This window comes from Streptopelia decaocto (assembly GCF_964273445.1).
Source record: "Streptopelia decaocto genome assembly, chromosome: 3".
NCBI lineage: Eukaryota > Metazoa > Chordata > Aves > Columbiformes > Columbidae > Streptopelia > Streptopelia decaocto.
In genome coordinates, this window is record NC_138656.1 from 41,446,607 (window position 1) to 41,460,712 (window position 14,106).

The 14,106-nt window shown below is 34.3% G+C and overlaps 1 protein-coding gene across 1 annotated transcript in view; it reads right to left on the bottom strand.

The window, feature by feature from the left end:
* RYR2 (ryanodine receptor 2) overlaps positions 1-14,106 on the bottom strand; it is a gene marked incomplete at its 5' end in the record, with an annotated part of 392,755 nt that overhangs the window by 77,058 nt on the left and 301,591 nt on the right. The window contains 5 exons of the mRNA XM_082048672.1: positions 611-741; positions 2,370-2,451; positions 3,883-4,121; positions 5,904-5,964; positions 11,038-11,087. Of these exons, the coding sequence (XP_081904798.1) occupies positions 611-741; positions 2,370-2,451; positions 3,883-4,121; positions 5,904-5,964; positions 11,038-11,087 (563 nt within the window). The remainder of the gene's footprint in view (positions 1-610; positions 742-2,369; positions 2,452-3,882; positions 4,122-5,903; positions 5,965-11,037; positions 11,088-14,106) is intronic.

A 14,106-nucleotide genomic window follows, 5' to 3' on the forward strand; every position in this document is an offset into this window, starting at 1 on the left:
CTTCCATTTGCAAGAGGAACAAGTAGTGTGTATCACCTTATTCAACTACTGTGTTTTAGCATAAGAAATATCGAGAGTTTCAGAATGGAACAAAAATGGTATACACAAAATAAACATATATAATGATACCGGAATGTATCTGTATCTGTGCTGTCTTCTGTTTCAAACAAAGAAAAAGCAATTTACATGCTACTCTGCAGTGTATTTACTTGCTAAGAGTATATTATGTATTTAATACAAGAAAAGCTATTTTTCTTCAGTTGAAGTGTGTATGTCTTAGGGATCCAACATTGCATATGAAAACTGAATAATTAAAGTTACTGATTAGAATATATCATTTTATCATCAAATATCTAATATGTAAGGTAATAAAAATGTGCTTTCAATAAATAGATTCAAAAGTGGTCTTTTGAGAATGGTATCTCAAAATGAAAACATTGGTGTCTTTAGAAACACAAAATAATTGGTTTTACCAGACTTAGCTCATTAACCTGGGAAAGAAATACAACCAAGAGACTACGAGAAAATACTTGTACTATCAAATGTATGCAAAAGTGCACGTATTAAGGCAAGCAGCATTTATAGTGAAACTGTGAATTTCTGGAAATACCTGCTCTGTCTCTCGCATTCTTGGTATTGTAAATTGAGTAGATATTATGTTTGTTCAAATGAGTTTCCAAAAAAGCCACAGGAAAGGCACCTGAGAAAGCGGCCAAGCATTCTCCTAGTGCTGATCGTTGCCTGTGAATTAACAAACGTCGTTAAGCATACACAATTTTGATGACTGACTACACCTTGTGATACTTGCATGCCAGCTTTATTTTTATTCTAAGATGAGCTCATCTCAAAGAGAGAAACCACTACATTATCAGGATTATCAACACAAGAACAGGTAATAGAAATTGAAGTTCAACAACCCTCTGCTAATATATGAATGAATTGTAAGATGTAAAATGTCAAAGGTGGCCTACTTAGCTGAGAATAAATGAAGAACATGCAGAAAGACACCACAAAGTCATCATAATAATGTCTTCCATTCTATTACTTTCCTCTCAGCTTTACTGACATTATAATCTCCACTATTAAGAAAAAGCTACTGAATAGACCAAGAAATCAAATACAACTACCATTCATTTGAGTGATATAATTTCATTTTTCTGAGAAATACTAATAATCAGACCTTGATCTAGCATGAAAGTCAAATTATTCAGAGAGTGGAAAATCACTTCTACTGATCAATAACTCTGAAAGTTTTGTGCAAAAACATGGCTCTAATTTCTTCAACATCTATTTGATAATCAAATTTTTTTAAGTGTGCCAAAATTGTGAAAAGCTGGTCACTAGGAAGAAGTGATCACCTGTCACTTCATTTGGATCCTTCAGGGGACATTTAAAACTATTCTTTCTGATTTCTAATTCAGTTTATCAGAACAGATCTTAGATATGTGAGAAAACCTTAGCTGCTGAAGCTGAGCCACACAGATAACAGAAATCCAGGAGGTCCCCCGAGCTCACATTGAAAAAAAACAAACAAACAAACAAAAAGGCCTCCAAACTGATCTTGTGATTTATCAAGATACATCTTCAGTCTATATTTTATCTCATTTTAGGAATTTATATTCTTTCTAGATCTAAGACATTACACTTGATTTTGTAAAATCTAACTTCATTCCCATTATTACTTATCCTGTTTGCTCCTTCTTTTTCTTTCCTTTTCATTACGTCTTCACAAGCAAAACATACTTGCGACACTGCTTGTAGACAACCATACACCAAAATTATCACTTACACTCATATATTTCATCTTAACTACAAAACCCACATCATTTATTTGCCAAATACTAAACCAAAATAATTTTATATCCCTTATTAAGGAGGGAGGTTAACAAATACAAATAACAAATACACAGATGCACAAAAAAAAGGCTAAAAAAAAAAAAATAAGGCCTCATTCCCCTGGGTATTTTAGCTAGAGAAGTAGTGCTGTATGAGCGACAAATTAAGCTTAGGGTAATAAGAAACATACATCACAATTAATATATAAGGAACAATTACAAAAATAGCTGAACAACATCTTTCTACAGTTCCCCAGTTGATCCTCAAATCAAGTTATATTTATGGTAAAGTCAGATAATTTTATTTGTAATTCTTGTTTTAATTAAGAAATATATTTTGACAAACATATAATACAACATTTTAAGTGTATTATAATAAATGCAGCTGCATTTCACTTAACATCTGAGCACCTTTTTTCTCTCAAGATACCTTTCCAACAATAATCTTTTCCTGTATTCATTTCTGGACTGCATATTCATGAAGCTAAATATGAGCACGAATATTAAGAACAGAGGAACACTTTTTCTTCTTACCGCTCTACATAGATACTCTTGCTAGTTCCCAGAGCATATAAACTGGCCAATATCCTGTAACAGGAGACCTGAACATCTTCCACTAAAAAAAAAGAAGAAGAAAATGATAGGTAAAAGAGATTTTTCTTGGCAATACATTTCTGTAGAATTAAAATACATTTCTTTTGACAATAACTGAATTAATAATATTAAGCTGTCAAACATAATCCACAGAAATCAGTCTCTAAACACAAAACATCTTCTGACCACTGAGTGCCACAGTTTTTACTCAAAACTTCCATTTTACTCAAAACTTCAATATCAAGTTACCAGCTAAGACAGTAAACACCTTTCACTAGTGCACTACCTTTCTGAAATTAATATCATACCAAGTCTTTATGGATAATACCTAACTGCATAGTCTTAGAATTTATTAATTTAATAGCTATAAAGAAATTACTCAATGAATCTTCTCTAGTTTTTCTGTAGCACTTAAGAAAGTTTCACGCTAAATCAATGTACTGAAAGTTAAAAAAAAATTATTAGGGAACATATGTTATTAGGTAATATATAGATTTACAGTGTGGCACCACTGTATAAAACACATTACAAAAACATAGTAACAGATTTTCTATACTATCACATTCTCCTGAATTTTTCTCATTAATTTTTTTCTATAAAGTGGATGTTTATATCTCATTACATGCAAAACTATCAATACAACTCCACATTTTCAAAAAGAGTCCTCTTAATGCTATTTATAGAATACTTTTCCAGATTCTAAAAATAGAAAAAATATATTTTGGTATTCTTTTCTTCCAGGTCCTCCTCTCAGTTATTTCTACAACTGAGTTAGATACACAGAGCAGCATCACTTCCTTCAGTGCACCCTGGACAGCAGAATTCCTACAGAGTTCCCAAAATAAATAAAACTATAATTTTGTGTTGCAGACTGCAAAATTTTGTCTTGCAGAGACTGAGTTTGGTATAATAAAGGACACTGAATCTGCCATAATCAGAAACTATACAGAAATCCGATATACAGAGTCTTATACACATTCCCTTTGGTGCCTGAATTCTTCAGGAGCTCCTTCCATTTTTCCTTAGGATCTAAGATGCACCTACCCAGGTTCCCCACTAACTGAAAGTGAGTCAAGGTGCATGACGGTGTATGACGGAATAAAATCATTCTCATAGCATAAACTCATTTATAGTTAGAGCAAAGATGAAGTAACTTACAGAAAGTAACTTTTCACATAAGGAGAAAGTCACAGTGTAACTATGGTAAAGTTACCCACAAAATCAAGCCTTCTGACTGTCTAATCACAGTCATATCTGCTTTAATATTTACACAAAGTCCACTAAATCCTGCAGATTGTTCAAGGTTGATTACAGCAAATTTTTTATTACATCTATGACAATTCTGTCAAAATGGCATAAGATTTGTGATTCTCCAATAGAACCAAGTCTAGTAATGCTTACTACATGACAATACAGATATTTTAGTGGCATGGCACTTCTAAATAATACATACATATCAAATCTTCCCCAAACTGGTGCTGTCCAATATGCTCAAATAATGAAGATAACACTGGCAGGAGAGCAACTGTGGTATAATTAATGATTTGTGTAACACCCTTTGGCTGGTTTCTGCTGTGTGTAAACTGGCCTTGCTTAAGATTTTCCATTGTTTTTTCCAGATCCTCAGCAGCATTGTCCAAAAAGGCTCTCAATGCCATCTTGACAGATTCCAAACCAGTTTTCATCACAGTCCTGCATATAACATGCAAAAAGAATGAGAACAATATTCTATTAGACAAGTATGGAATAAAATCCTAATCTTGACGTGTATGAAATAGATTACAAAGATCTAAAGAAAAATCTCATCTTTTGATAATGTAAAATCTTCTCATAGCCGAACAACCCACAAAAAAATAAAACAAAACAAAACACGCACATAGGTATCCTGCAGAATGCAAGGATGTTTTATCTGGTTTCCCATTGAGAAAATGAAGTCCTTTTAATTTTGTAAATTGATTCACTTGCCTTCAGAGGAAAGAAAAGAAAAAAACAAAACACAACAACACAACAACAAAACCACCAATGAGTAAGTCTGGAATTTATGACTCTAGGAAGAGAAGAACTATCTCAAGATAGAACTCAGAAAGTCTTCCTGACAATGACAGTCATATTTCAGCCTCCAGAATAAGGGCATCAGAAAGGCATGAGTAAAAGCAACCAAATGAGTTTAAAACAAACCAATCCAACCAAATAAATATTAATATATAACTGTAACACCATACTCCGCTTTGTAATTATGTAACCCAGGAGAATTATTACCTTATTTGTTTTAACTAGCTCAATTACAGAGATTCTTTGTTTAAGGAAAGTATTCATTTAGGCTTTTGGGAAATAAATCCAGGTGAAATTGTTTTGTAAATTGAATAATCGGTTTGTTTGTTTTACAGAGTGACTATATACAGTTTCAGTGGTAATATTTTCAAAATTTAATGTAACCTCCATGAATCCCCATCTGGAGCTCTTTTTACATCTCCACCAAGAGCTGAATTGGTGACCTCTACCCATATCTGTATTCCACCTGCGTGATTGCATAGAGCATGGGCAATTTGGTCAATTTATGACCAAAATAACCCAAACCGAACAAACACCAAACATGAAGACACTGTAACCTAAAGGATTACTATGCAACAGCTGAGCCATAGTGATGACCATGACCATGAACTTACCCCACAGCAAACTGAAAGTAAAATTTGTTCATTTATGCCACTGCAAAGATACTGAGAAAAAGAGCAATCTGCATGTAATCCAGTCAATTCTTTGAGAGTAAATACAAAGCAAAAAAGTTACCTTAAATTACCATGGAAGTAGTTATATATCATATATATATATATATATATATATATATATATAAAACTATTGTGCCATGCTTTATTTCAAAACTACAAAGATCTAAGAGTCTGCTGTTAGCACAGATAGTTTACTGTATAGTTCCTGAAAAGCAACACATTACCCTCCAATATTTCAGGACTGTCTCAACCATGAACATCACAATGGCTCAGACATGTGAATTTTACTTTAAAGTACCACTGAACTACATGTAAAGGGGTTTTTTGGTTCAAATTAGAACCTCAACTAACTTTGCAGTGAAGACAATCTATGAGACAGATTTACCACACTCTATGTACATTTAACTCCTGATTTCTTTTACTAAACAGAGTAAGAAAAAGAATAAAAATTTTTCTAACATTATTGTGTTTGGGAACAATCACATGATTTAAACCAGATGAACTAACAGCCAACGGTTCCTGAACACCATTAATCCAAACTGAAGTTGAAAGTGTAACCTACAAATACTGTTCTGCCAAACTAGTAATTAACTAGTCATTAACCTGCTTTGCAATGGGAATTCTTTTCAGCACTATAATTTCTTGAGTTTTGAAATTCTTTAGCATTACACATGTAGCCCAAACCTGACTGCATATTATTTTCTTAAATTATTTTTTTTTGGACTTTAGAAAATATATTCAGTATTACCTTGCATCCAAGGTCTGGCCCAGTATGTGAAGACAGTTGACTATTGATGTTGCATCATTTCCTAAACAGGGAGAAAAATTATACACCAATTAAGCTGACAATACTGTATAGCATACCTATACTCTACTAATTGTTATTTCTGGTTTTAATGAAAGAAGAAATGACATAGCAGCAATTGAACTTCTGCATAATTTTAACATTCAAGTTAAAAAACATGCAGTTTGTTGTCTTAGCCTTGTTTACACAAATGCAGTAACTAGAGGCAGTAAAGCATCTCATCAAATAGCTGAGGCAGTAAAGATGGAAGCACTTAAACGTGAGGTTAATGAGAGCTACAGTGTATTGTCTAGTTTTAAGTTCTATAGATTTTGCTTAATTGATTTAAGTTTATCTGAAAATTTATCTTCCCCCTCTCAGTAACATAAAAGCTTTCCATCTTCACAAACTGCTATTGCAGGAACAGAACATTTATATACAATGTTATCGAAAAGGTTATTTCCCTCATATTACCAATAGGCTGAAGCCATTTATTGCAGGCTCAGGTGCAGCCCACATGAGTAACAGTCTCTGACATAATATGCAACTCTCAGAATCAATTATTTTTTTTTACGCTTATGTATGTAAACAGAAAACTTACACACAACATGCTTATAAGCATATGTACATTCCAAGATGTTGCCATGTACAAGCCACCTCCAAGTTCACTTTTTAAATCCAAGACAGATTTAAGCTATAAAAATTTGATACACAGCTTATTTGATCTATTTAATAAATAAATAAATAAATAAATAAATAAATAAATAAATAAATAGTAAATCTCTGCAAAAATGAAAATATTTTTTCTGTATTTCAAGTTTCTCTCAAAAAAAATTGTTGAAGATAAAATAGATTTCTGATTTCTGAAAATATCATCATCTGCATGCAGCATACTATACTTTCTCACTGCTGGTTATTTCACTTGAAAACATAGGCAAAAATACAACTAAAATTATTAATTGTTTCAATGAAACAGACTTTAAAAGATACATTGCAAAGAAGGAGTGAGAGGCTTACTGTAGCACTATGTTGTCCTATGCTATTGAATTAGGAGGTATTGTTGTGGTGTTCATCCACGATAAACTAAACAAACCCAAACCGCGTCTTCCATGGCTGCCCCTAGCCAGGCAGCCCCACTATCTTTGCACTGGCACTGGTGGGCACGCAATGATATAGGGAGCAGATAAGAAAGCTGAAGTGGTCTAAAAAAATCCTGCCCAAAAATCACCCTAAAGGTGTCAGCTCCTATTTTTTTTTTTTCCTTACTATTTTACCACTCTGGTGATATGAATGCCAGTTCTGATGAAGAAGAGAGTGCAGGACCCTGTGGATGACAGCAGGAATGGAGGGACATGGCCAAAGCAACCCAGACTTAGACTGTGGATTACACTGTCATAGTATCTTAGCATTCATCATGCAAATGCATAGACACTGCATGTTACAGTGTAGTATAGAGACGCTCACTCCAGTTCTCTAAAAATTTACCTTGGCAATCTATTTATACCACGTAGACACACTTCAAGAGCCATGTATTTATTGGGAATCAGGTACTTCATTTGCTGCACCCTGATGGAAGGGGTTCATCTAGTTATTCTGTAAACCAGACAAGCTTTAGGCATATCCCTGTAGCAGATACTGCAGTGTGGTTCGTTCCACAGGCCGGGACATCAGAGCAGAATTCAGTGACCATGTCAAATGCAGCCCCCTTGAGTCTAAACTGATTGACATACTACAGTTTGGCCAGTTTTATCCATGTAACATGAAAAACAGACTTTCAAAATTATCATGAAACTTCTGTCCTGGAATATCTCCTTCAGGTAGGATTGGTTGCAAAATATTAGAAAGCGCAATTTTGTATGAAAGATAGGTTTAGAATTAGTGGAAACTCTGTGTCTTGCTTTTATTCAGTGTCATGAATTTAGATGTTTTCATTGTGTTTCTAGAACAAAACCCTTCAAAATAAATATATTACCCTAAAATTCACATGTAAAACTTAAAAAAATCTTTTAAAATTGAACGTTTCAAGAACCAGTCTGCTTCCAATCGGAGGTCAGAAGTCAGTTTCAGAAGACCATCATTTTTAAACTGAGTTATGAAACCTAAAATGAGGGTTTTCTAATGAAACTAGTTTTATTTCTGTTGTAAATATTTCACAATGTAGATATGTACATTCATTAAATTAAAAACATTATTTTTTTTTAATTAAAAATGTTCTTCATTTTCAGAAGCCTGAAAACTAGATACAAAATACCCTGACACAGAAATGAACGTGCACCATATAAAATTTTGTTATATCATGAAAGTGTGGCAGGTGATAATGTACAATCCAATACAATAAAAACTGAAACAAGAGCTATTGCTTAAAGGAACTCTTCACACAACTCAAAATAATAGAGGCTGGACACACAAAAATACTAAACAACATCAGTTCAAGAGGTTTTAAGGATAAAAGTATTCCAGGAGCTAGTCCAAATATCAGCTTGATGGTTGGATCACTATTCAGCATGTATTACAAATGCAGTTGATCCCAAGAACTGCACAACTGAGTTTCTTTAGTAATCTGAGGTGCAGTTCCACATATTTTAGAAAGCCATATTATTATATCAGGAGGGAAGAACTGTTGCTGTATTTCGAAAGTACTATGGATATTGATTCAAGGATGTCTCACTGGAAAAATGCTTATAAATCCAGGATGTTATTAGGCAGACAAATCCTTCTGTTTCTTTTTAGAGACCTTAATTAGAGGAGTTCCTAAGTTCCCCAAAAGGAGTGAGGAAAACCAGGCCTTTCTTACATGATATCTCACTTAGCTAAATTTATTTCAGACTACATGGGTCTGTCTTACCAATATGAAGATTTTCTTTTTTTAATACTTACATACTTACACAGAAAGAATGCCTTACTGGAGATTTAAACAACATTAAAAGTGAATCAAACTAGTCATATAAATTTGTTTTTTACAGTTGAGAAAATATAAATTCAAAAGCTAATTTCACCAAAATACTCACTAAAAAGTTTCAAATTCAGCCCACTAATAATAACAAAAGTAAATCAATACAGTCTTACTGATGCCCAGCTACAGCTCTCAAACAGTAAGTTATTAGGATCAAAATCTACATTCTCACTGTAACGAAATAATAATTCCATGCTGAATTACAATTCCATAATCTCAGTGGCACATATCAAATGAGATCAACTGTTTAAATTCACTCTGGAAGACGTGCCTGCTTAATTTCCCGTTTTACCAAGACTTCTATATTCAACTTAAGCTACACAACTTTTACTAATGACTTTCATACATGTAGCTGTATCCTCAGAAGTACCATTCAAATTCATGATATTATAAAACACCTATGGAGCAAAAATATATAACATTTTGATATTTGTAATAGCAAACTCCCCACTATCAAGAAAGGTTATTATAGAGCAATGCTTGCTCATTCAAGATGCCCCTAAAGCACAAAAATAACTTTCTAGGCCCCAGCTGTGCTCAGAGCCTGTCCTCATGAGCATTCCCCCCGCTTCTACAGTGTCGTTGTCTTTGCTAGAGTAAGTGCAACTCAGTTTTTCTAACATGATATAATTCACTGCCAAGGTAGCGCAAACTGTCAGGTGATTTTGACTTGAGTTAGTAGGTCCACAAGAAATGACCATGCTCCAGAGTCTTATGCTGACCTTGTCATAACTCATGGAAAAATGACAGTACACTTCTGTGTTGGCATAAAGATTTTGTATTCTGTTAGCTACTGCACCCTAGGAAAAGTGAAAAACCAAATTGTGGCCATAGTGAACACTCATTTGGTCCCGTCTGTCTCCTTCTACCACTTGAACCCAGCCAAACAGGAACTAAGAAAGCTGAGAGTGGGGGTAGAAAAGATCTTTTCTTTAGTAGTGTAGAAATGTACATTCACTCAAGATTTTTAACTTCAACTCTTACCCATTTAAAAAAAAAAAAGGGGGGGGGCAGAAAACCAAATTCACACAATAACAAAAAATATTTACAAAATTTCAATAGTATACCTGAGCTAGTTCATTCTTTGAAGAAACAAACTAGGGTATAACACAGAACTTATGTGTACATTTGTGTCATATTCCACCCTTCAGAAAAAGCTGACACAATGCCACACAGCTGCAGAAATAACTCCATTTCTGCTATGATCTTTTGGCTTTACAGGAAAATCAACTCAGCTCATCCCAAAAAAATATTTAAAAGTGATATCCTAAAATAACTTCCAATCTTTCTTCTCAGTTTAATGGTTTTCATAATGGTATGTAAGCTTTTTAAACACCACACTGCTGCAGCGAGTTTCTTCCCTTCAAATTGAATGAAATATGTAGTAATTGAATTAGATGCATGTAATCTTAATAACATTCTAATTCGTTAGATAATTACACAATTAGGTATGTTCATGGATGCTGAAGTTTGCAATGCATCCATCATAGAAGCTATATACACATAAGATGTTGTGTTTCTACTAACCTATCATAATGGCATAGCTAAAAATTGCAGAGTATATAACTGTGCCACACATTGCATATAATGTAGACACTTGATACAGACTTCAAAATTACTTCAATTAAGTGATTTTCACATGGCATAAGACAAACACCGAGCTCCTGCTAGATTCAGATAATACCAGAAAGATAGTACACATGCATATGTGGAGTCAAGCACATCTGGGAATATTTCAGAATTCCACAGAACATAACTAAGCATTTCATCCCACTACAAATTTTCTTTAATGACTTTCCAACACAAATGCACATTTCTGATGCTCCATTTTTCCCAAATGACTTAGAATAATATGGCAAATTAGTAATTATAATTAACTCAGCAAAATTATTTGGTAGGATAATGAAGTCCAGATATTAGTTAAGACACACAGAAAACTAAACAAAACCCCCCAAACTGTTAACTACAGAAGCTTTTTATTCTATCTAATAAATTCCGTGATCTACCAGCCTAAACAATTACTGGTCTGTGAAGACCATGCATTTCAGCCATGCAGCATGCAACAAAGCAGCACGTAACACAATGCAAAAATGGCAAAGAAAACCAAGTGATGGCCATGCTAATATTTGTCAAGGGTCTCCTTACCAAACAGTGAAATCCTATGCCTGACAAGAACTCCAAGTTTGCAGAACAGGCTGAAGACAAAAGAAAAATAAAAGAGAAGAGAAGGGAAAAGGAAATAATAAGGTGGGGGGAAGAAAGAAAAAATAACAGCTGATATATGAGCAGGAAAGCAACATGATGTCACGCAGAAAGAATCAATTATCTGAGCAGAATGTGGGACAGAGTACTAAAGAAAGAGTTTTTAAGTGCATATCTTTAACAAACATGGTTAAATAAGCACATATTATAATTAAAGAAACAAACAAAAAAAATAAAAGCAAAGCTAATTAATATAAAAGCGTCCAATATGATAACCCACAAGGTAATAACCATCAAAGCTTTAACAATTAAGATGTGGTCAGTGTGTTGTTCAGGATACCACTGACAATTTGAAAACAAAAGGTAAGGAAATCAGATTAATTGAAGTGTCTGATGGCAAATCTTTAACTAGCCCAATTTGGATCGTATCATCTTGAACACAGTGAGAATTTCTTTTCAAATACACTGCCCTTTAAACACACTTCACATGAGAAATAGCCCCTTACATGGTTAAAAAACAACAAAAATGACATGATCCCTGTTTTCCATTCACATGTTTGAATTACTTCCTGTGCCAATGAGCAGTGTCCCATTCAGAACAGTGAAGAATGAAGTTTTGTGTTAATGCATAGAAGTTGGAGCATACTGCCCTACTCAAATTGACCTGGCCTCCAGATTTAGGAGGGGTTAGCTCAATCTTCATGATCCAGTTCACTATGAGAATTTTCTCCAAGAGCATCATCTATTTCTGATGTCATTTTTTTATGCTGCAAAACCCCCCATCTGCTAAAAATGATATGAACACCACCATGTCATTTTATTAAGCTATTTAATTATTAGGCACACAGGCTAGTTATCAGCCTCACATTTAAAAACAAAAGACACCATGAGCATGTCTGCACGGCTTATGAAGGAGATCTGAACATCCTGTTCCATTGACAGAGAAGAGCGTAGAGCCAAATGGAAACATTTATGTCCAGAAACAGAACAGCCAGGTTAATGTGCCCTTGAATCCCACTAATTAGCTAGTGCACAGTGATCAACTATAGCAACAGCAACTGCTCTGTTTTGGAAATTAATCTGCTTGGTGCATGTTTCAGGGATCTCTGTGCACTCTCTATTCCTTAAGGCAGACATATATTCTATATTATTTCATGAGGATCCTGGTTCACCCAGTCCAACAGGAAAAGCTGTACAGAAGCATGTTAGCATCATATAAATCACATGTCCACTGTAATGAAGACATTAAATAGCTCACAATCTGTCTTTTTTTCTAACATATGTTATTCAACTGAGTGTAGCATTCAGCAGATGCTATGTTTTCACAAAGTCAGACTGAATCTATTACTCCAGTGTAATTCGTTTAGGTTAAATAAATAAATAAAAATGTCCAAATGGCCAGTACTTAGATTGATGTCCAGAACAAATTTTATACAACTGCAGTAGTACCAGGACTTGTAAGAAGGTCTAATGGATGAGAAATGCAAAAAGTTGAATCCTGAAGAGGCTGTTTACAAATAAGATGGAATATAACACCACCATATTTCAGGAAGATGTCTAACCACAAACAGACCTAGATTTCATATATTTGCTGAACATGACATGGTTATTTCACTTGTTAATACTGTCACTGCATTATCAATACTCAGAATTATACTCTTCCATAGCTTAATGAATGCGAGCTTATCTTCATTGGAAAAATAAGGCAGACAGGAACAGCCCCTAGCTTGAAAAAATGCTATGCATGAGTTGCACTCAAATCAAAGAGAAATACTCAACAAAAAAATCCCTAATTCAGCTTTGGCAAGCTCCCTACAATACTGTTGGGGAAAAAACAAACAAACCAACGACCCCCCACACCCCCACCCCCCAAAAACAAACAAACAAACAACCAACCAACAACAACAACCAAAAAATGCAACCAAAAAAACAAAAACAACAACAAAATCAAACAAACAAAAATGCAACACCACCAACAAAAAATAACCCATACAAACACAACACAAAAAATGTTGGGAATCTATCAAAATAGCTCCAAACAACACTTCAGGAAATAGATCATATATTCATATATTGTAGTTTCTATAATCTGGATGGCAAGTAACTCCACTAAGTATGGCAGCAGCTCTGATGCTTTTGCTGGGCCACATGTTCAGGAACCTCACACAGCTAGACATCATAGGTGCAAAAGTCCTGAATCTATGCAGCATGTATGCTAATATATTCAAAAGGTATGGGATGTATTGGCATGACTTAAGAACTGTGAAAATATTGTTACCCAGGACACTACAGACAGAAAAATGGCAGCTCACAGAGTGAAAAATTATCTAGATGCATGCATTTTGAGTTTTTTAGTTATATGAAGAATGCCATTCAGCCAAGCTGCCAGATCAAATTAGTCCATGAGATGACACCAGGTCAAGACAGCCATTACTCACGCTTAGCACTGTTGCTAGAAACTTCACTCAGTATTCACACAGTCTTGCAAACCCTGCATGTCTGTATGATCATCAGTTGGCTGTCGGCGTCAAAGAATAGCAATTCTGTTCTGTTTTGCATGATTTGGTACCCAATAACAACCAAGAAGGCAACTATGATATCTGTACATTACAGGTATGCAGTAAGTCCTTATAGTCCACCTTACTAAACTGGGAATATTGGTTTCAATTCAATCAGAAGTGAAATTAAGTGAAAAGATACATTGGACACATGGTCTAAAAAGTGGATCACTTCAGAGAAAGGCTCAAGTGGATATTTCTGTCATATAAATACTGTATTTAGAAAACCAGAGAGCAGAAAGAATGCAACTCTCTTTTACTTTTTATGGTAATGATACTTACTGAAACTCAGTTATAAATAAGTTTGGCTTTTAAATCTACCAACAATAAATTTTGCAGGAATGCCAATTTCAGTATATATATATTTCCAACAATGAAACTGATACACAGTTTTATAGCTCATGCCACAGACTGTGCAACTGATGTATTGTTGCACACAACACTAAATGCAGTT